The following is a 24,842-nucleotide window of genomic DNA, read 5'->3' as shown; positions in this document are numbered from 1 at the left end:
GTTTGATTTAATTGCGCTCAAGCGAACGCGTTTACTTTCCACCTGCTACTTCCAATGTGCACAAAGAGCCACTATGACCCCTTTTTTGCTTGCGTGCAACAGTAAGCTTTCCACTTGTAATCTAGCCCATATCGAATCAGTAATGCAAAACTAACATGCTCTCACAAATGTCCCTTTAACTTAGGTAGGTTACAAAATGTACATTTATGGCCCTATCAAGTTTGGACTGTTTTTCAGGGCATTCTGATAATGTAATGACAAAATAATATAAACAGTGTATCCTGAATTTAAAGAGATTCAATAAACAGGGAAAGTATAACATAGCTTGCTAGTAATTTTATTAGTTTACTAGACCTGCAACATAGATAGATAGATAGATAGATAGATAGATAGATAGATAGATGATAGATAGATAGATAGATAGATAGATGATAGATAGATAGATAGATAGATAGATAGATAGATAGATAGATAGATAGATAGATGATAGATAGATAGATAGATTTACAAATAGACGAACATAAAGAGATGACAATATTTGAAAAACTCCTGGAAAATCTGAGCATTGAACTTGTCATATAAACAGAAATTACAAGCTCTATGAGAAATTTAAAATCTTCTACATTAGAAAAAGTGGTTTAAATAATTATTTTTTGTCTGAAAAGCCATTAAATAAAAAGCTAACTTAAAAAGCGATACTAAACATTCTGTGATTTTCTCAGTTGTGTAATAAAACAGGAGATACTATGAACTACCTACGTTGCCTAAGTTGTGTCTAATTATACATTTAGTTTCTATTCAATTATATTGCATTCATTACGTATAGCACAAAGCGAGAGTGATTACACAATTGAGAAAATAGCCTTCAGATGACATTTGAAATCAGAACATTAAATTAACAAAAGGGCATCAAGAAATCTGGTGATTAGGAAAGTTTCAGTAGTTTTTATAGAAATCTAACAAGTAGAATCACATTGTTACTTTATCTGTTTATAACATTTATAAAAGTTTTTAAGATAAATCTCTATGATTTGCCTAATTAAAATAAAATTGACTGTTCACAGACTAGTCATCTTAATGAGATAGTAAACACTTAGGCCTAGTCAATTGCTGTTTTTAATTTGTATCTCCATTAAAGGGACAGTTTACTCAAACAGTTTTAATTTGTTGCCAATTATCCACTTTACCTGCTGGAGTGTGTTAAATAGTTTTTAAGAATTTACTTTACCCTTATATTGGCATTTGAAATAGTTGATTTAGCCTGTGGTATCCCCCCTATTATGAATGTTTCTGTCCTTAGATCCAAGTTATAGATAAACTATGTAAACACAGCCAGCAGAAGAAATTACACTCCCAGTGGGGTATTGAAGAGATGTTAAATGTTAATTTCCCATTGTATCGGACTATGGTTTACAGATATATATAAGATAAAGAATCATGTACAGTATATGTAAACAATGTGATAAAGTCATAAGATCTGATTATACCAACAAGCTCAGCCCATTGTATTAGGTTGTGGCTTCAAAATACAAAAACAGCTATTTCATATACACAAATAAACCTTAAAAAAATAATTCTCATACATTTTTTATTCTGCAGTTGGTAAAAAAAGTAATTGGAAACACATTAAAGGAAAAACGATTTTACAGTATACAACAGCAGTGGAAACTACACCTAAATAAATCCAGGACATAATTATGTATCCAAAGCCAAGATGAGCCTTAAAACAGTAAGCAGATTTTTTAATTTATATTATTTGTTTAAAGGGATATGAAATCCAATTTTTTATTTCACGGTTCAGATAGAGCATATAGTTTTAAGCAACTTTGCCATTTAAACTTCTATTATCTAATTGTTTTTGTTCTCTCGCTATAATTTGTTGTAAGGCATACCTAGGTATGCTCCGAAGCAGCAATGCAGTACTGAGAGCTAGCTGCTGGTTGCTGGCTGCACATATATGCCTCTTGTTATTGTCTCACCCAATGTGTTCAGCTAGCTCCCAGTAGTGCAATGCTATTGGAAATTAGTTTAACATTGTATGCTCTATACGAATCATGAAAGAACGATTTTGGGTGTCATGTCGCTTTAAATACTGAAGAAATAAGTGTCATTTTTTAGTGTTAGTATAGGTGGGAGTTGCAACTTAGCTAGATTTGTTTTCTTATATTACTTCTACTGCTGCGGCAGTAAAGGACAGATATAAATGATTTACTAAACTGCTCAGACAATGCTTGCAGGGCCCAAGTGGGACGTTACGTATGTGTTTAACCCTTTGCAGTGGTTAAGCACATAGGAAGTAAGTAGCATTTGAATGTCCATTTATCATTTATACATTAAATTCACAAAACATTACACAATAAAGACAATGCAATACAGTCAAAGCTGTATTAACCCCCCCCCCCCCACTGTATTCATGAGGCAGTCATCAGCCAATCAAAAAATGCAGATAGGTATAGTATTTCTTGCGCATGCTCAGTAGGAGCCTCAGAAGCTGTGCATATAAAAAGATTGTGCACATTTCGATAATTTTAGTGAATTGGAAAGTTGTGTACTCTATCTGAATCATAAACATTTCATTTTGACTTTAGTGGTCCTTTAATGTCTATTGTTATTTAATATAATTTCAACATCACATCAAAGTGTTATATATCTACACAGCTTGTCATTTTGTCAATTTATATTACAGTCATGATGGCAGCCCCTGTTTTGTTGAAAGAAAACAAGGAACGAACATATTATTCTGTGACAATGTTGACATCCTACTTTGATGAAATATGAACAGTTTAAGGTGGGAACATGACAGCTGTAAAGTCTATATGTTTATTTCTTTGTAGCAGTGCAAAGCTCTAGCATTTTAATTTACAGTAAAGAATAAAGCCTTGTTTGATCAAGCATTATAATACTGTGTATGCTAAGGTATGTGTGTTTGATCAAGCATTATAATGCTGTGTATGCTAAGGTATGTGTGTTTGATCAAGCATTATAATACTGTGTATGCTAAGGTATGTGTGTTTGATCAAGCATTATAATGCTGTGTATGCTAAGGTATGTGTGTTTGATCAAGAATTATAATGCTGTGTATGCTAAGGTATGTGTGTTTGATCAAGCATTACAATGCTGTGTATGCTAAGGTATGTGTGTTTGATCAAGCATTATAATGCTGTGTATGCTAAGGTATGTGTGTTTGATCAAGCATTATAATGCTGTTTATGCTAAGGTATGTGTGTTTGATCAAGCATTATAATGTTGTGTATGCTAAGGTATGTGTGTTTCATCAAGCATTATAATGCTGTGTATGCTAAGGTATGTGTGTTTGATCAAGCATTATAATGCTGTGTATACTAAGGTATGTGTGTTTGATCAAGCATTATAATGCTGTGTATGCTAAGGTATGTATGTTTGATCAAGCATTATAATGCTGTGCATGCTAAGGTATGTGTGTTTGATCAAACATTATAATACTGTGCATGCTAAGGTTTGTGTGTTTGATCAAGCATTATAATGCTGTGTATGCTAAGGTATGTGTGTTTGATCAAGCATTATAATGCTGTGTATGCTAAGGTATGTGTGTTTGATCAAGCATTATAATGCTGTGTATGCTAAGGTATATGTGTTTGATCAAGCATTATAATGCTGTGCATGCTAAGGTATGTGTGTTTGATCAAGCATTATTATACTGTGTATGCTAAGGTATGTGTGTTTGATCAAGCATTACAAGGCTGTGTATGCTAAGGTATGTGTGTTTGATCAAGCATTATAATACTGTGTATGCTAAGGTATGTGTGTTTGATCAAGCATTACAATACTGTGTATGCTAAGGTATGTGTGTTTGATCAAGCATTATAATACTGTGTATGCTAAGGTATGTGTGTTTGATCAAGCATTATAATGCTGTGTATGCTAAGGTATGTGTGTTTGATCAAGCATTATTATACTGTGTATGCTAAGGTATGTGTGTTTGATAAAGCATTATAATTCTGTGTATGCTAAGGTATGTGTGTTTGATCAAGCATTATAATACTGTGTATGCTAAGGTATGTGTGTTTGATCAAGCATTATAATGCTGTATATGCTAAGGTATGTGTGTTTGATCAAGCATTATAATGCTGTGTATGCTAAGGTATGTGTGTTTGATCAAGCATTATAATGCTGTGTATGCTAAGGTATGTGTGTTTGATCAAGGATTATAATGCTATGTATGCTAAGGTATGTGTGTTTGATCAAGCATTATAATGCTGTGTATGCTAAGGTATGTGTGTTTGATCAAGCATTATAATGCTGTGTATGCTAAGGTATGTGTGTTTGATCAAGCATTATAATATTGTGTATGCTAAGGTATGTGTGTTTGATCAAGCATTATAATGCTGTGTATGCTAAGGTATGTGTGTTTGATCAAGCATTATAATACTGTGTATGCTAAGGTATGTGTGTTTGATCAAGCATTATAATGCTGTGTATGCTAAGGTATGTGTGTTTGATCAAGCATTATAATACTGTGTATGCTAAGGTATGTGTGTTTGATCAAGCATTATAATACTGTGTATGCTAAGGTATGTGTGTTTGATCAAGCATTACAATACTGTGTATGCTAAGGTATGTGTGTTTGATCAAGCATTATAATACTGTGTATGCTAAGGTATGTGTGTTTGATCAAGCATTATAATGCTGTGTATGCTAAGGTATGTGTGTTTGATCAAGCATTATTATACTGTGTATGCTAAGGTATGTGTGTTTGATCAAGCATTATAATTCTGTGTATGCTAAGGTATGTGTGTTTGATCAAGCATTATAATACTGTGTATGCTAAGGTATGTGTGTTTGATCAAGCATTATAATGCTGTATATGCTAAGGTATGTGTGTTTGATCAAGCATTATAATGCTGTGTATGCTAAGGTATGTGTGTTTGATCAAGCATTATAATGCTGTGTATGCTAAGGTATGTGTGTTTGATCAAGCATTATAATGCTATGTATGCTAAGGTATGTGTGTTTGATCAAGCATTATAATGCTGTGTATGCTAAGGTATGTGTGTTTGATCAAGCATTATAATGCTGTGTATGCTAAGGTATGTGTGTTTGATCAAGCATTATTATACTGTGTATGCTAATGTATGTGTGTTTGATTAAGCATTATAATGCTGTGTATGCTAAGGTATGTGTGTTTGATCAAGCATTATAATACTGTGTATGCTAAGGTATGTGTGTTTGATCAAGCATTATAATGTTGTGTATGCTAAGGTATGTGTGTTTGATCAAGCATTATAATGCTGTGTATGCTAAGGTATGTGTGTTTGATCAAGCATTATAATGTTGTGTATGCTAAGGTATGTGTGTTTGATCAAGCATTATAATGCTGTGTATGCTAAGGTATGTGTGTTTGATCAAGCATTATTATACTGTGTATGCTAAGGTATGTGTGTTTGATTAAGCATTATAATTCTGTGTATGCTAAGGTATGTGTGTTTGATCAAGCATTATAATACTGTGTATGCTAAGGTATGTGTGTTTGATCAAGCATTATAATGCTGTGTATGCTAAGGTATATGTGTTTGATCAAGCATTATAATGCTGTGCATGCTAAGGTATGTGTGTTTGATCAAGCATTATTATACTGTGTATGCTAAGGTATGTGTGTTTGATCAAGCATTACAATGCTGTGTATGCTAAGGTATGTGTGTTTGATCAAGCATTATAATACTGTGTATGCTAAGGTATGTGTGTTTGATCAAGCATTACAATACTGTGTATGCTAAGGTATGTGTGTTTGATCAAGCATTATAATACTGTGTATGCTAAGGTATGTGTGTTTGATCAAGCATTATAATGCTGTGTATGCTAAGGTATGTGTGTTTGATCAAGCATTATTATACTGTGTATGCTAAGGTATGTGTGTTTGATCAAGCATTATAATTCTGTGTATGCTAAGGTATGTGTGTTTGATCAAGCATTATAATACTGTGTATGCTAAGGTATGTGTGTTTGATCAAGCATTATAATGCTGTATATGCTAAGGTATGTGTGTTTGATCAAGCATTATAATGCTGTGTATGCTAAGGTATGTGTGTTTGATCAAGCATTATAATGCTGTGTATGCTAAGGTATGTGTGTTTGATCAAGCATTATAATGCTATGTATGCTAAGGTATGTGTGTTTGATCAAGCATTATAATGCTGTGTATGCTAAGGTATGTGTGTTTGATCAAGCATTATAATATTGTGTATGCTAAGGTATGTGTGTTTGATCAAGCATTATAATGCTGTGTATGCTAAGGTATGTGTGTTTGATCAAGCATTATTATACTGTGTATGCTAAGGTATGTGTGTTTGATCAAGCATTATAATGCTGTGTATGCTAAGGTATGTGTGTTTGATCAAGCATTATAATACTGTGTATGCTAAGGTATGTGTGTTTGATCAAGCATTATAATGTTGTGTATGCTAAGGTATGTGTGTTTGATCAAGCATTATAATGCTGTGTATGCTAAGGTATGTGTGTTTGATCAAGCATTATAATGTTGTGTATGCTAAGGTATGTGTGTTTGATCAAGCATTATAATGCTGTGTATGCTAAGGTATGTGTGTTTGATCAAGCATTATAATGTTGTGTATGCTAAGGTATGTGTGTTTGATCAAGCATTATAATGCTGTGTATGCTAAGGTATGTGTGTTTGATCAAGCATTACAATGCTGTGTATGCTAAGGTATGTGTGTTTGATCAAGTATTATAATACTGTGTATGCTAAGGTATGTGTGTTTGATCAAGCATTATAATGTTGTGTATGCTAAGGTATGTGTGTTTGATCAAGCATTATAATGCTGTGTATGCTAAGGTATGTGTGTTTGATCAAGCATTATAATGCTGTGTATGCTAAGGTATGTGTGTTTGATCAAGCATTATAATGCTGTGTATGCTAAGGTATGTGTGTTTGATCAAGCATTATTATACTGTGTATGCTAAGGTATGTGTGTTTGATCAAGCATTACAATGCTGTGTATGCTAAGGTATGTGTGTTTGATCAAGCATTATAATGCTGTGTATGCTAAGGTATGTGTGTTTGATCAAGCATTATAATGATGTGTATGCTAAGGTATGTGTGTTTGATCAAGCATTATAATGCTGTGTATGCTAAGGTATGTGTTCCGCAACTTCTCAGTTTGCAACATCTAAAAATAAGCTAATGTTGACATATGAGACATATCCATACATTCAGGAATGTTTAGTTTATATAAACAAAGAAGTAAAGCAGTGTGAGTCTGAAACAGTTTGACAGGAGTAATAAAATACAATTTTCTTTAAGGATGACTAGAATTAAAGGGACAGTAAAGTCATAATTAGACATTCATGGTTTAGGCAGAGCATACAATTTTAAACAACTTTCTAATTTACTTCCATTATTAAATTTGCTTCTTTCTCTTTTTATCTTTTTCTGAAAGGTTTATCTATGTACGCTCAGGAGCAGATAAATAATCTAGGTTCTAGCTGCTGATTGGTGGCTACATATATACACCAATTGAAATTGGCTCACCCATGTGTTCAGTTAGAAACCAGCAGTGCGCTACAGTTCCTTCAACAAATGATACCAAAAGAATGAAAAAAATGTGATAATAGAAGTAAACTGGAAAGTTGCTTCAAATTGTATGTTCTACCTAAATCATGAAAGAAAAATGTTGGGTTTCATGTCTCTTTAAAGAGTGTGGGTATGTATGTGTGTATGTATATGTGTAATTGTGTGTGAGCATAAGTTCATGTGTGTGTGTGCATTAGTGCATATGTGTGTGTGTGTGAGCATTACTGCATGTGTGTGTGAGCATTAGTGCATGTGTGTATGTGTGTAAGAATTAGTGCATGTGTGTATGTGTGTGTGTGAGCATTAGTGCATGTGTGTGTGAGCATTAGTGCATGTGTGTGAGCATTAGTGCATGTGTGTGTGAGCATTAGTGCATGTGTGCATGTGTGTGTGAACATTAGTGCATGTGTGTATGTGTGTGTGAGCATTAGTGCATGTGTGTGTGAGCATTAGTGCATGTGCGTATGTGTGTGTGAGCATTAGTGCATGTGTGTGTGAGCATTAGTGCATGTGTGTATGTGTGTGTGAGCATTAGTGCATGTGTGTATGTGTGTGTGTGAGCATTAGTGCATGTGTGTATGTGTGTGTGTGAGCATTTAGTGCATGTGTGTATGTGTGTGTGAGCATTAGTGCGTGTGTGTGTGAGCATTAGTGCATGTGTGTATGTGTGCATCTGTGTATATACGTGTGAGCAAGAGTACATATATTTATGAGCTTAATTACATGTGTACATGTGTGTATATGTGTGTGTAAACATGAATACATGTGTATATGTGTGCATGTGTATATGTCTGTGGGCATAAGAACATATACATGTGTGTGCATGTGTGTATATCTGTGTGTGAGCATGTATATGTGCATTTGTGTATATGGGTGTAAACAGGATGCCGGATAGTTTGTTTGGGTGTTTGACAGGTCCTGCTCGCATGTGATTAGTTTCGCGACTGCAGGGGGGAGGGTTCTGCTAAAACAAGTGCTTGTGCAATAGCACATATGAGCAGCGAATGTACAGTTTGCCACAAAGTAATGTGGGCAGGTTCCCAAGTCTGGAAATTTGTCCATCTGAGGCAAAGTAGCCCATTATAGCAAAAGGGTTTCTTTTAACTATGTAGCAAAAAAGTTGCAACGGTGTGATTCTCATTTCTGATCTAGACCTAAGTCTTTCTTTCTCTTATATGTGCACCTGTTTTGATTGGTGAAAAAAATCCATAAAGGTCCTGCATGTAAATAAATGAAAGGACACACCTGTCCATTCAGATTTATAATTTTCTCTTTTTTGATCAGATATAATGCACAAACACTGATAGAGCTTGATATTAACACATACGGTACCTGCAATAAAGGTTTTGTGTTATTTTGTTAAGTTGACACAACTGTAAAATAAATAAAATAATGTATCTCTAAGGAGACTGCCATGCAGGCCTCATCATTAGATCTGTCATTTCCTGTTTGGTCGGGCGTAGTGTAGGATGCTATCCAGTTACCCCATCATATGAATAGTCTGGAAACAAACTATTGTAAGTATCAAACTTCCACAAAGTCTACTTATGAATAATACTGTCTATAAAGCCCAGCTTTTAACATCTTGCAGCTGCCAGAATACCCCACATCCGATCGTATATTCCATGCCCCAAGGCTACGCTATACAAAGTATTTCATTTGTGCTTAATTTTTCAAGTCATAAATTGCTAAGAATTTCTGGTGAGAAAAAAAAAAAAAAACCACACACACAAGATGTTCACAATGCAATAACCTGTAATAAAACTGTGAATTTTCCTATCTTGAATCTTAATTTGTTCAAGCTCATAAAACTTAATTATCATAGAAATAATTTATGTAACCCTTTGGCTTTCAGCTAGAGCTGCAACTCATTGATTAGCAAAGCATTGCGCCCCCCTCTGGCAACTAAGGAGTTAATGGCAAATGTTTTTTTTTTTTCTTAAATAAACTTATTTGTGAAAATTAATTATTGTATCTAAGAAGGGGGCAGAGAGCAAACCATACTGAAAATGACTTTGTCCAATTACTAAGTGAAACATATTTTCTGTATCTGCTTACAGCAGCTAGAATATTTCGCTAACATATAGTAGCTATTCTATTATATATTTAAAGGGACAAGGAACCAAAAATTTTTCTTTCACGATTCAGAAAGAGCTAACAATTTAAGAAATGTATTCATTTTATTTCTATTATCATATTTGCCTTGTTTATCTTTCTATCTTTGGTTGAAAGTGGGTAGATAGACTCAGTAGAGTGCCCCTGTTTGAGCACTATATTGCAGCAGTTTTGCAAGAATGATTTAACAATGTTTATACCTTTGCAAGAACACTAGATGGCAGCAGTGTTTTCTGTCATGTAGTGTACCAGACGTGCCTGATACCTAGCTAGATATTCCAAAAATACCATGAGATGTAAGCTAATTTAATTAAAAAAGTAAATAATGAGCCCTTTTTTTAATAAATGTAAGCTTTGTCTCAATCACAAAAGAAAAAAAGGGGTTTTCATATTCCTTTAAATTCTTTAGAAAATCTTATCAAATCTAAGGGAATTTCTGTAAATAAATCACTTTCTAATAATTTACAATATACATTAAAGTGGAATATAAATCTACAATTGGAACAAGTGAATACAAAGTAGCAAACCCCATTTTTTAATGTAACCCCCCCCCCCCCCAAATCTACCAGTTAAAGGCATTTAACTAATAAAATGATATTGTGCGTATAAAAGAGGACGTACGTGTTTGTGCACAGACTGCTCATTTGCTCATAAGTAATAACACACAAAAAGCAAAACAAACAAACAATAAAATAGCATTATTTAGTACACACAATTTTAAACAAAGTATTAGATATTAAACTATTACATTGAAAATGAACTAATGTACCTTTTTCTTTCTGTATCTTTATGTCCCTTTAAGATGTGACTATAAAGTACTAAGTAGCGTTTGTTACGTACCGAGGTGTTCTGGCACTGTACGCTGGAACTGTTGAACCTTAGGGCTGGGACCCTCTGTTCATTTCCCTGAATATTAAGGATACACTCATATCCTTTCTGTCCTGACTGCGGTTGTGGCAGGTTCTTAGCTTTGAGTGTGATTGGCTTGACCACTTCTACAGGAATCAAGATCTTCTCAGTCTGAAGAAGCTGGGGACATTCCTACAAGTACAAACACAGGTTATTACTGCAGCAATATAATGTCTTTGTTACTCACAAGAAAAAAGGTTAGACATAGGAAAAGATTTCACTCAATACTGCTTTCATCTTCCCACAGGGTAAATGTTATATCTTTAATGGTTAATAAAGACAGGGGAGAATGGAGAACCTGTAATGTATCTTATTCAAACAGAGCATGCAATTTTAAACAACTTTCTAATTTACTCCTATTATTAATTTTCTTCTTTATCTTGCTATCTTTATTTGAAAAGCAGGAATGTAAGCTTAGGAGCCGGCCCATTTTCATTTTAGCACCTGGGTAGCGCTTGCTGATTGGTGGCAAAATGTAGCCACCAATCAGCAAGTGCTATACATGGTGCTTTCCTTAGATTTAGTTGCAAATAGCCTCCTGCACCACTTTCTATATCATGCAGCAGGAAGGGTAAAAAAGTTATTTAAAAAATAATATAGCTTCTGGCTGAAAAAACGCCGCCCACTGCTGATGTCAAATCTGCAGCCTAATCTAAGGTTAGGATGACTAAGGTGTAGACTGTCCCTTTAAATAATGTTTTAGCAGAAGCCAGAATGAATCGCACACTTACATTGGAAATTGGAATCATATATACATTGAAAAGCTATGCGGGTAGTTACATCTTGAAGTTGCCTCTTTTTATATTCTAGGCGTTGCTTTTGGATATGGTCAGACTGATGCAGTGAAAGGTATTTGTCTATATAGGACAGAAATGTGCTAAAAAGAGAGCACACCATACTATTGCTGTATAACAAAAGCAACCACCAGACTAAGAAATGAGGCAACTTCATGATACAACTGAAATAGCAATAACTGTATTCACTAAAAAAGCTGCGACAAAAAAGCACAGAAAGATGTCACATAAACAAGGTAACCGCACAATGGATCTTGGATATGACAAACTGCAAAGCTTTCGGCTAAGGAGCTAAAACTCACCGTAAACCCAAAAAGAAATGCAGTATAATTCATTTTGTACGTCTGGGGAAATTCACTCTCCAACCTATGCTCTCCAATAAATCAGCACATTAGCTGTATGTTCTTACCATCTAACCACATACCTTTTCAATTTATATATAATTCCAATTCTCACTACTTGTACGTGTGCGATTCGTTCTGGCTTCTTCTAAAACATTATTTCATTTGCTTGAAATGCAGCTCGTTGCTGATTTGTTCAAACAGGAGTCTGTGCTATTGAATCAAACTGGTCTTCTCTCCTCTGAGAGTAATTTAAAGGGAAGTGATAGAAACCCTGCAGGATATCAGACGATGGCCAAACATTCAGTCATGATTAGAGCTCAATACTGCTGGAGTAAAAGCTTTTTTTTCTTCTACATGTCTTTGCACTTTCATTATTGATGGAGCTTTGGAGCCAACTCTTTAAACTAAAGCAAGAAAGAAAAAAAATATTTTTCTCTATTTCTCTGGATTTAATAAAAAAATATATTTGCAAAGAGATTGGGGGTGTTGTGCATAATAGTTAGAGAAAGACTAACAAGGAATTAAGGTTCCACAAAATAAGATCCAGCAATGAGATTTGTTCTCTTGGTATTCTTAGTTGAAAGCTAAACCTAGGTAGGCTCATATGCTAATGTCTTAGCCCTTAAAGTTCGCTTCTTATCTGAATGCATTTTGACAGTTATTCACATCTAGAGGGCGTTAGTTCATGTGTGTCATATAGATAACATTGTGCTCACGCACATGGAGTTACCTGGGAGCCAGCACTCACTGGCTAAAATGCAAGTCTGTCAAAAGAACTGAAATAAGGGGGCAGTCTGTAGAGGTTTATATACAAGGTAATCACATAGGTAAAAAGTATATTAATATAACTGTGTTGGTTATGCAAAACTGCGGAATGGGTAATAAAGGGATTATCTATCTTTTAAACCATACAAATTCTGGTGTAGACTGTCCCATTAAACGGACATTTACTCAAAAAAATATCTGTCATCCATATGAATGTTCAGCATCTAAACATGTTGATATATATATATTTGTTTGTTTGGAAAAAACTTGAAGTGAAAGTTTAAATTAAAACTAATACCATTTTACCAGATGTGTACGTCCTTCTAAGGCTCATTTATAAGCACTTACAATTATGCTCATTGCTTAGTTCTTCCCACTAAGGCCCATTGAGAATTAGTACAAAGAATGTATTGGCCAAACTGATACTGCTATGTTACTTAAAATGTCAATGCAAAAACCATTCATTTTTAGGGGCCAAAAATGTAATCATGTTGAAATGTTGCTCTGTCATACATAAAATGTAATATAAAGTCATTTTATAAATAGATACTTACTATGTATCAGTAATTAAGCACTACACAGCAAAAGCTCTGCATCCAAAATAAATCTTTTAAACAAGTATTTAAAAGCTGTGCAAATTGTGTATTTACAACTGCCAGCCAACCAGTGTAGAGAAGTCTCTATAAATAGAACATCCATTTTTTATGGCAGCCAATCATGTCTTGACCAACCAGGAAGACTCCCAAAGGTATCTACCAACTGTATCTAATGAGACATTCACCCCAGCCTAATGTCATCTTAACGAAGAGCATTTGCCTTTTGCTTGTCTTACAATGTTTTTCTAAAGGTTCTTTATTATAAAACAAAATTTATGCTTACCTGATAAATGTATTTATTTCTTGAAACGGTGAGTCCACGGATCATCATTAATTACTGTTGGGAATATCACTCCTGGTCAGCAGGAGGAGGCAAAGAGCATCACAGTAAAACTGTTAAGTATCTCTTCCCTACCCACAACCCCCAGTTATTCAACCAAAGGAAAGGAGAGAAAGGAAGAAACACAAGGTTTATATAAACAATAAAACTGTCTGAAAAATACACTGTGTCAAGAAAGAAAGAAATGTATTAGGTAAGCATACATTTTGTTTTCTTTCTAATGACACTGTGAGTCCACGGATCATCATTAATTACTGTTGGGAATCAATACCCAAGCTAGAGGACACAGATGATAAGGGAGGGACAAGACAGGGAACCTAAACAGAAGGCACCACTGCTTGAAGAACCTTTCTCCCAAAAAAAAGCCTCAGCCGAGGCAAACATATCAAATTTATAAAATTTGGAAAAAGTGTGCAAAGATGACCAAGTTGCAGCCTTGCAAACCTGTTCCACAGAAGCTTCATTTTTGAAAGCCCAGGAAGAAGAGACAGCTCTCATGGAATTAGCTGTGATTTTCTCAGGAGGTTGCTGTCCAGAAGTCTCAGATGCCAAACGAATAACACTCTTCAGCCAAAAAGAAAGCAAAGTAGCCGTAGCCTTCTGACCCTTACACTTCCCTGAAAAACAAACAAACAATGCAGACGACTGATGAAAGTCTTTAGTCGCCTGAAGATAGAACTTTAGCGCTCGCACAACATCTAAATTATGCAACAAACATTCCTTATGAGAAGAAGAATTAGGACACAAAGAAGGAACAATGATTTCCAGATTAATATTTTTAACTGAGACCACTTTAGGCAGGAAAACAAACTTAGTATCTATAACCACCTTATCAGAATGAAAAATAAGATAAGGAGATTCACACTGGATTGCTGAGAGTTCAGAAACTCTTTGAGTAGAAGTTATTGCAACAAGAAACAAGACTTTCCAAGATAACAACTTAAAGGAATGGTAAACTCTGTTATAAGATCCTCTAGTAAACAGTTGTTTGTCATCGAATCAATTTAGTATCTTATTTTTGTTAGTATCCTATGTAAAAGTTTAATCAAATCTATTATTTACCGCTATGTTCGCTTGTAGTCCCCCGCCGGCCCCCCTCGCAGCAATAAATCATTGTCTCTGACACATACAATGGAAATGCATGTCTACGGGCTTGGTCCGCTATGTCATTATGGGAGGCAATAGCGTCAAGCTTCCATATGCGCATGCGCAAAATCAATTCCTTTGCCGCATGTCATCAATCAAAAATATTTACTTATACAAAATGCACGTCCACAATTTCTTTGGTGCATGCGTACTACGCTTATCCTTAATTGTATGGCTATGCCAAAGTAAACATTGAATCATTTCATGCACATCGATTCATTGTTTACTTGTAGCCGATACAGTAAGTATTGATGTTTTTAATATTTTTTTCTTATAACAATGATTTTGGCCAAATAGAAATTAATTGTCAATGGCTAAAGTTTATTATTTATTAGGATACACATATCGATTAATGCTCGTTTTTGATAAGGGGATGGAACAGAAGCTCTATGCGTTCTTGTGCGCTATCTGTGAACGAAGTAAACAATGAATCTCGTGATTCAATGTTTACCTAGTTAATTGAGAAAGTCGATTATGTGCATGCGCACTTTAATGCCCATATCATGAACGTGCAGAGCCAGTAGCAAAAATGGGAGGTGGGACAGCTGCACACGTCACTGAGCTCAATCAGAAATCTTACATGGGGCGGAGTTTGAACTCGTAAAGGAGATAAATTACAAACGGTAAATAAAATATAAATTCTATATAAAAAAACAAACAAACATTCGGCTAAATTACGAGTTGTGCGTTAGGCTGAAAAAGCAGCGTTAAGAGGTCCTAACGCTGCTTTTTTACACCCACTGGTATTACGAGTCTTGAAGGTTTAGGGTCACCGCACACTTCTTTGGCCTTACCGCAAAACGACTTACGTAAACTTCGTAAAGTCTTTTATCTATGGGACTTCCATAGCGCCGGTATTACGAGTCTGTCCTGGGAGGCCAAAAAGTGAGCGGTACACCCTACCCCGTCAAGAGTCCTAACACATTTAAAAGTCTGTAGTTAAGAGTTTTATGGTACAACGCCGTAGCATAAAACTCATAACTAAAGTGCTAAAAAGTACACTAACACCCATAAACTACCTATTAACCCCTAAACCGAGGCCCTCCCACATCGCAAACACTATAATAAAAATTTTAACCCATAATCTGCCACTCTGGACACCGCCGCCACCTACATTATATTTATGATATGAACACCTAATCTGCTGCCCCCAACATCGCCGACACCTACATTATATTTAATAGCCCCTAATCTGCCACCCCCAATGTCGCACCACTATAATAAACATATTAACCCCTAAACCGCCGCATTCGCCTCACAAACATTAGTTAAATATTATTAACCTCTAATCTGCCGTCCCTAACATTGCCACCACCTACCTACATTTATTAACCTCTAATCTGCTGCCCCCAACGTCGCCGCCACTATACTAAATGTATTATCCCCTAAATCTAAGTCTAGCCCTAACCCTAACACCCCCTAACTTAAATATAATTTAAATAAGTCTAAATAAAAATTACTATCATTAACTAAATTATTCCTATTTAAAACTAAATACTTACCTATAAATTAACCCTAAGCTAGCTACAATATAACTAATAGTTACATTGTATCTAGTTTAGGATTTATTATTATTTTACAGGCAAGTTTGTATTTATTTTAACTAGGTAGAATAGTTATTAAATAGTTATTAACTATTTAATAACTACCTAGCTAAAATAAATACAAAAGTACCTGTAAAATAAAACCTGACCGAAGTTACACTAGCACCTGGAGAAAAGACAAAATCGTCCTGGAGAAAAGACAAAATCCTAGGAATCCTGACTCTTTGGATTCAAACCAATACAAATATTTATGCCAGATCTTATGGTAGATCCTATGCGTTACAGACTTGCGAGTCTGAATCAAGGTCTATATGACCACCTAAGAAAACTCACGCTTAGTTAAAATTAAGCGTTTATTCTCCAAGCAGTCAGCTTCAGAGAAACGAGATTTGGATGAAGGAAGGGACCTTGAAGTAGAAGGTCCTCAGAGGAAGCCTCCAAGGTGGAAAGGATGACATTTCCACTAGGTATGCATACCAGATTCTGTGAGGCCACACCAGGGCTATGAGAAATACAGATGCCCTCTCCTGCTTGATCCGAGCAATGACCCATGGAAGGAGAGCGAACGGAAGAAACAGGTATGCTTGACTGACGTTCCAAGGAACCGCCAAAGCATCTATCAGAGCTGCCTACGGATCCCTTGACCTTGAGCCGTACCTCAGGAGCTTGGTATTCTGCAGAGAAGTCATGAGATCCAGTTCTGGCTGCCCCCATTTGAGAGTCAAACTGCAAAACACCACTGGATGAAGTTTCCACTCCCAGGGATGAAAGGTCTGTCTGCTCAGAAAATCTGCAGAATCGCAGATTGCAGATTGCAGAAAGACATCAGTTGTGAGTCTCCACCCACTGAATAATTTGGGTCACCTCTGTCATGGCCAAGGAACTCCGAGTTCCCCCCTGGTGGTTGATGTAAGCCACCGATGTTGTGTTGTCTGACTGGAACCTGATAAACCGGGCTAAAGCTAACTGAGGCCAGGCCAGAAAAGCATTGAAGATCACTCTCAGCTCCAAGATATTTATGGGCAGAACCGACTCCTTCTGAGTCCACAAGCCCTGAGCCTTTAACGAACCCCAGACTGCTCCCCAACCCAGAAGGCTGGCATCCATGGTCACAATCACCCAGGAGGGTCTGCAGAAGCAAGTCCCCTGGGAAAGATGTTCCTGAGACAACCACTACAGTAGAGAGTCTCTTGTCACCTGATCCAGAACTATTCATGGAAAAGATCCGCATAGTCTCCGTTCCACTGTCTCAGCATGCATAACTGCAGAGGTCTGAGATGGAACTGAGCAAATGGAAAAATGTCCATAGAATCCACCATCAGACCAATTACCTCCATATATTGGGCCACTGATGGCTGCAGAGAGGCCTGAAGGGCTAGGCAAGACTTGAGGATCTTTAACTTTCTGACCTCTGTCAGAAAAATCTTCATTAAAAGAGAGTCTATTATGGTCCCTAAAAACTGCACTCTTGTGGCTGGAATCAGAGAGCTTTTTTCTAAATTCACATTCCAACCGTGGGAGAAAAGACAACACAATCTCTGTATGAGATTTTGCTTGTTGAAAAGATGGCGCCTGAACCAGAATGTTGTCTAGATAAGGTGCTACTGCAATGCCCCGGGACAGGATAACTGAGAAAATTCTGGGAGCTGTGGCAAGGCCGAATGGAAGAGCTACAAACTAAAAGTGATTTTCCAAGAAGGCGAACCTCAGAAACTTGTTATGATCCCTGTGTATGGGAACATGAAGGTACGCATCCTTTAGGTCTATGGTTATCATGAATTGACCTTCTTGAACCAAGGGAAGAATGGAGCGAATAGCCTCCATCTTGAAGGAAGGAACCCTGTTTAGGCATTTTAGATCTAAGATTGGCCTGAACGTACCCTCCTTTTTGGGAACTACAAACAGATTTGAGTAAAATTCCAGACCTTGTTACTGAAGAGGAACAGAAACTATAACTCTCAGACACAATGTAAGAACGCCTCTCTTTTTATCTGGTCTACAGATAATCTGTAGAGAAGAAACCTTCCTCTGGGAGGGAAGGTCTTGAAATCTATTTTGTACCCCTGGGATACGATGTCCACCGTCCAGGGATCCGGGACATCTCGTATCCAGGCTTGAACGAAGAAGGAAAGTCTGCCACCTATTAGACCATCAGGGGCCGCCCCTTCATGCTGACTTGGAGTCAGCTGTCGGTTTCTTAGACTGCTTCCCCTTATTCCAATACTGGCTAGGTTTCCAGGAAGACTTGGTTTGATCTTGTTTGGAGGAAGGAGAGGTGGGTTTACCTCTAAAGGTACAATAGGAATGAAAATTACTCTGACATCCTTTCTGCTTATTCTTCTTATCTTGAGGAAGAAAGGATCCATTCCCTCCAGTAATGTCTGAGATAATCTCAGCCAAACCAGGCCCAAGCAAGGTTTTACCCTTGTAGGGAATCGCCAAAAGTTTGGACTTAGACTAAACATCCACAGACCAGGACTTCAAACATTAGGCTCTGCGTTCTAGAACCACAAAAACAGAAATTCCCAGCTTAATGACCTGTAAGGAAGCATTTGTAATAAAGGAATTGGCTAACTTGAGAGCCTTAATACTGTCCTGGATCTCCTCAAAAGGAGTATCTATCTGAATAGAATCAGACAACGTATCAAACCATCAAATGTTTCCAACTTCTTATCCATTGGGTCCTTAAAAGAACAACTATCCTCAATTGGAATAGTCATCATCTTAGCCAAAGTGAAAATCTCTCCTTCCACCTTAGGGGTAGTTTGCCAAGACTCCTTAATAGTGTCCGCTATTGGAAAAATTTTCTTGAAAATCGGAGACGGAGAAAAGGGAATACCATGTCTCTCCCATTCCCATGCAATAATCTCTGTAGCACTGTCTGGAACCGGGAAAAACTCCACAGTGGAGAGAACATCAAAGTACTTGTTTAGCTTACTAGATTTCTTAGGGTTGACTACAACAGTCATATCAGAGTCATCCAAGGTAGCAAAAATCTTGACGTGTTTAAAGTTAATATATAATTTTTTTATTTTTTTTTTCATTTACTTAACAAGTTTCCACCTTGTAGAAGCAGTTCACAGATATTCCTCCTGATCACCTGACAAAGACAGCATAGCACACAATGTCAGTGTTTGGGAGGAATGCCTGTCAGTTTATGAGGAAGTAAAACATCAACAAAATTGCTTGTTGTTGTCTGAGTTTCTCCTGGAAAGTGAGCATGGCCAGCCTGGGAGAGCCAGTAAGTCTGGAAGGTATGTTCAAGTTTTGGATTGGGATTAAATGTTTACATATAAACTTTATTTATATGCTGCCTGTGACTAAATTGGATAAGTATGTAATGCTGCCTAAAATATAATGCAAGAAATAATGTAGGTGCAACATTTACAGTCATTAAAACTGGTGAGAGTATGTTCATATTTGCATTTTTGCTGCATAGATTATTGTTGATCTGCAAATAAATATTCATATTGTTATTGATGTTTTTAGCCCTAAATTTCTTTACCTACACTTTTTATATCAAATCTTGTATATGAGTTTGGCTTATTTTTTTGTTGTTGCATGTTATAATTTTCCTGAGCCTCTGTGCACCATATATCCCTGATTATTGTTCTTAGAGGGGGGTGATACAGGTTCCATTAACTAGCTGATATTATGTGTGTGTATATAAATATATATATATGTGACTGTATAAATATATATACAGTCACACACATATATATAAACTAGTGATCTTTGTACCAGTAAAACAGTGTAAAATGCTTCATGTTAGATTAGATGTTTAATATTTCACTTGTGTTTAATGGAAATTTAGATAAAACTGACGTAAAAGGCTATTGTTTGTAGCTGTTACTAATAAAACAATAAAGCTGCTTTTTTTTTAATTTATAGTTCCATTGGCACCAGATCTAATTTCAATTGTCATTGCTTTATTTTATAATGCTCAAAATAGAGGTCACAGCTTAAGAGTAATTTTTTATAACAGTCAAAAAAAATTGAAGTAAATATTATAATCTTATATAACATTTAATATTATCTCTCTATTTATTTCCCTCTCTCTCTCTCTTTCTCACTTTCTCTATACTTTTCTTCTTCTCACTACGTTTATCTCTCCTTTTCTTATTTCCTCTCTTCTCTACGTTTATCTCTCTCTCCTTTTCTTATTTCCTCTTGCTTCTTTCCTCTATCTCTTTCACCCTCTCTCCCACTTTCTCCCTTTACATTTCTACCCTATTCACTATCTCTTTCACCCTCTCTCCCACTTTCTCCCTTTACGTTTCTACCCTATTCACTATCTCTTTCACCCTCTCTCCCACTTTCTCCCTTTACGTTTCTACCCTATTCACTATCTCTTTCACCCTCTCTCCCACTTTCTCCCTTTACGTTTCTACCCTATTCACTATCTCTTTCTCCCCCTCTCTATCTGCCTCTCTCCCTTCTGACCTTTTTCTTCTCTCTCTTTCTCCTACTGTCTCTCTGCCTCTCTCCCTAACCCCCTGTCATTCTGGCACTCTACTTTTCTCCCTCTTTTTTCTTTTTCTCATTTTCTTCTCTATTTCCACTGTCTCTCTCTTTCTTTCTGCCTCTCCTTCTGTCTCTCTCCTGTGACATTGCTTGGTGCGTCACATGAACAGTAGCTGCACTTCTAACAGGAGTGCAAAGTTTAGGAAACAAATATCTTGGATGATCCTCTTGTGAGACACATCACCTGTATGTGTAAGTATGAGAAAGCGACTGTGTGTTGTGTGAGTGACAAAGCATGTGTGTGTGTGTGTGTGTGTGTGTGAGACTGTGACATCACCAGTATGTGTAAGTATGAGACAGCACCTGGTGTTGTGTGTGTGTGAGACTGTGACATCACCTGTATATGTAAGTATGAGACAGAACCTGTGTGTTGTGTGAGTGATAAAGCGTGTGTGTGTGTGTGAGACTGTGACATCACCTGTATGTGTAAGTATGAGAAAGCACCTGTGTGTTGTGTGAGTGATAAAGCATGTGTGTGTGTGTGTGTGTGTGTGTGCGAGACTGTGACATCACCTGTATGTGTAAGTATGAGAAAGCACCTGTGTGTTGTGTGAGTGACAAAGCATGTGTGTGTGTGTGTGAGACTGTGACATCACCTGTGTGTAAGTATGAGAAAGCACCTGTGTGTTGTGTGACTGACAAAGCATGTGTGTGTATGTGTGTGAGACTGTGACATCACCTGTATGTGTAAGTATGAGAAAGCACCTGTGTGTTGTGTGAGTGACAAAGCATATGTGTGTGTGTGACATCACCTGTATGTGTAAGTATGAGAAAGCACCTGTGTGTTGTGTGAGTGACAAAGCATGTGTGTGTGTGTGTGTGTGAGACTGTGACATCACCTGTGTGTGTAAGTATGAGAAAGCACCTGTGTGTTGTGTGAGTGACAAAGCATGTGTGTGTGTGTGTGAGAGACTGTGACATCACCTGTACGTGTAAGTATGAGACAGCACCTGTGTGTTGTGTGAGTGACAAAGCATGTGTGTGTGTGTGTGTGTGTGCGAGACTGTGACATCACCTGTATGTGTAAGTATGAGAAAGCACCTGTGTGTTGTGTGAGTGACAAAGCATGTGTGTGTGTGTGTGTGTGTGAGACTGTGACATCACCAGTATGTGTAAGTATGAGAAAGCACCTGTGTGTTGTGTGAGTGACAAAGCATGTGTGTGTGTGTGTGTGTGAGAGACTGTGACATCACCAGTATGTGTAAGTATGAGAAAGCACCTGTGTGTTGTGTGAGTGACAAAGCATGTGTGTGTGTGTGTGTGTGAGACTGTGACATCACCAGTATGTGTAAGTATGAGAAAGCACCTGTGTGTTGTGTGAGTGACAAAGCATGTGTGTGTATGTGTGAGACTGTGACATCACCTGTGTGTGTAAGTATGAGACAGCACCTGTGTGTTGTGTGAGTGACAAAGCATGTGTGTGTGTGTGTGTGAGACTGTGACATCACCTGTACGTGTAAGTATGAGACAGCACCTGTGTGTTGTGTGAGTGACAAAGCATATGTGTGTGTGTGACATCACCTGTATGTGTAAGTATGAGAAAGCACCTGTGTGTTGTGTGAGTGACAAAGCATGTGTGTGTGTGTGTGTGTGAGACTGTGACATCACCAGTATGTGTAAGTATGAGAAAGCACCTGTGTGTTGTGTGAGTGACAAAGCATGTGTGTGTGTGTGTGTGTGTGTGAGACTGTGACATCACCAGTATGTGTAAGTATGAGAAAGCACCTGTGTGTTGTGTGAGTGACAAAGCGTGTGTGTGTGTGTGTGTGAGACTGTGACATCACCTGTATGTGTAAGTATGAGAAAGCACCTGTGTGTTGTGTGAGTGACAAAGCGTGTGTGTGTGTGTGTGTGTGAGACTGTGACATCACCTGTATGTGTAAGTATGAGACAGCACCTGTGTGTTGTGTGAGTGACAAAGCATGTGTGTGTGTGTGTGTGCGAGACTGTGACATCACCTGTGTGTGTAAGTATGAGAAAGCACCTGTGTGTTGTGTGAGTGATAAAGCGTGTGTGTGTGTGTGAGACTGTGACATCACCTGTATGTGTAAGTATGAGAAAGCACCTGTGTGTTGTCTGAGTGACAAAGCATGTGTGTGTGTGTGTGTGTGTGTGTGCGAGACTGTGACATCACCTGTATGTGTAAGTATGAGAAAGCACCTGTGTGTTGTGTGAGTGACAAAGCATGTGTGTGTGTGTGTGTGTGAGACTGTGACATCACCAGTATGTGTAAGTATGAGAAAGCACCTGTGTGTTGTGTGAGTGACAAAGCATGTGTGTGTGTGTGTGAGACTGTGACATCACCAGTATGTGTAAGTATGAGAAAGCACCTGTGTGTTGTGTGAGTGACAAAGCTTGTGTGTGTGTGACATCACCAGTATGTGTAAGTATGAGACAGCACCTGTGTATTGTGTGTGTGACAAAGCATATGTGTGTGTGTGACATCACCAGTATGTGTAAGTATGAGAAAGCACCTGTGTGTTGTGTGAGTGACAAAGCGTGTGTGTGTGTGAGACTGTGACATCACCTGTATGTGTAAGTATGAGAAAGCACCTGTGTGTTGTGTGAGTGACAAAGCGTGTGTGTGTGTGTGAGACTGTGACATCACCTGTATGTGTAAGTATGAGAAAGCACCTGTGTGTTGTGTGAGTGACAAAGCATGTGTGTGTGTGTGTGTGTGTGTGAGACTGTGACATCAACAGTATGTGTAAGTATGAGACAGCACCTGTGTGTTGTGTGAGTGACAAAGCATGTGTGTGTATGTGTGAGACTGTGACATCACCTGTGTGTGTAAGTATGAGACAGCACCTGTGTGTTGTGTGAGTGACAAAGCATGTGTGTGTGTGTGTGTGTGAGACTGTGACATCACCTGTATGTGTAAGTATGAGAAAGCACCTGTGTGTTGTGTGAGTGACAAAGCATGTGTGTGTGTGTGTGTGAGACTGTGACATCACCTGTATGTGTAAGTATGAGAAAGCACCTGTGTGTTGTGTGAGTGACAAAGTGTGTGTGTGTGTGTGTGAGACTGTGACATCACCAGTATGTGTAAGTATGAGACAGCACCTGTGTGTTGTGTGAGTGACAAAGCATGTGTGTGTGTGTGTGTGTGTGTGAGACTGTGACATCACCAGTATGTGTAAGTATGAGACAGCACCTGTGTGTTGTGTGAGTGACAAAGCATGTGTGTGTGTGTGCGAGACTGTGACATCACCTGTGTGTAAGTACTGGACAGCACCTGTGTGTTGTGTGAGTGACAAAGCATGTGTGTGTGAGACTGTGACATCACCAGTATGTGTAAGAATGAGAAAGCACCTGTGTGTTGTGTGAGTGACAAAGCATGTGTGTGTGTGTGTGTGTGAGACTGTGACATCACCTGTATGTGTAAGTATGAGACAGCACCTGTGTGTTGTGTGAGTGACAAAGCATGTGTGTGTGTGTGTGTGTGTGTGTGAGACTGTGACATCACCTGTATGTGTAAGTATGAGAAAGCACCTGTGTGTTGTGTGAGTGACAAAGCATGTGTGTGTGTGTATGTGTGAGACTGTGACATCACCAGTATGTGTAAGTATGAGAAAGCACCTGTGTGTTTCTGTGAGTGACAAAGCATATGTGTGTGTGTGACATCACCAGTATGTGTAAGTATGAGAAAGCACCTGTGTGTTGTGTGAGTGACAAAGCATGTTTGTGTGTGTGTGTGAGACTGACATCACCAGTATGTGTAAGTAGGAGAAAGCACCTGTGTGTTGTGTGAGTGACAAAGCATGTGTGTGTGTGTGTGTGTGTGAGACTGTGACATCACCAGTATGTGTAAGTATGAGACAGCACCTGTGTGTTGTGTGAGTGACAAAGCATGTGTGTGTGTGTGTGTGAGACTGACATCACCGGTATGTGTAAGTATGAGAAAGCACCTGTGTGTTGTGTGAGTGACAAAGCTTGTGTGTGTGTGACTGTGAGACTGTGACATCACCGGTATGTGTAAGTATGAGACAGCACCTGTGTATTGTGTGTGTGACAAAGCATATGTGTGTGTGTGACATCACCTGTATGTGTAAGTAAGAGAAAGCACCTGTGTGTTGTGTGAGTGACAAAGCATGTGTGTGTGTGTGTGTGTGTGAGACTGTGACATCACCAGTATGTGTAAGTATGAGAAAGCACCTGTGTGTTGTGTGACTGACAAAGCGTGTGTGTGTGTGTGTGT

The 24,842-nt window shown here is 37.7% G+C and overlaps 1 protein-coding gene across 1 annotated transcript in view; it reads right to left on the bottom strand.

Moving 5' to 3' along the window:
- Window positions 1-24,842, bottom strand: part of PLXNA4 (plexin A4) — a 1,088,215-nt gene that overhangs the window by 245,657 nt on the left and 817,716 nt on the right. Inside the window, exon 10 of the mRNA XM_053716394.1 lies at window positions 10,523-10,723. Within this exon, the coding sequence (XP_053572369.1) occupies window positions 10,523-10,723 (201 nt within the window). The remainder of the gene's footprint in view (window positions 1-10,522; window positions 10,724-24,842) is intronic.

Source organism: Bombina bombina, chromosome 6 (assembly GCF_027579735.1).
Source record: "Bombina bombina isolate aBomBom1 chromosome 6, aBomBom1.pri, whole genome shotgun sequence".
NCBI lineage: Eukaryota > Metazoa > Chordata > Amphibia > Anura > Bombinatoridae > Bombina > Bombina bombina.
The sequence above is the reverse complement of the archived record's forward strand: the minus strand, read 5'-3'. Positions and strand labels throughout refer to the sequence as shown.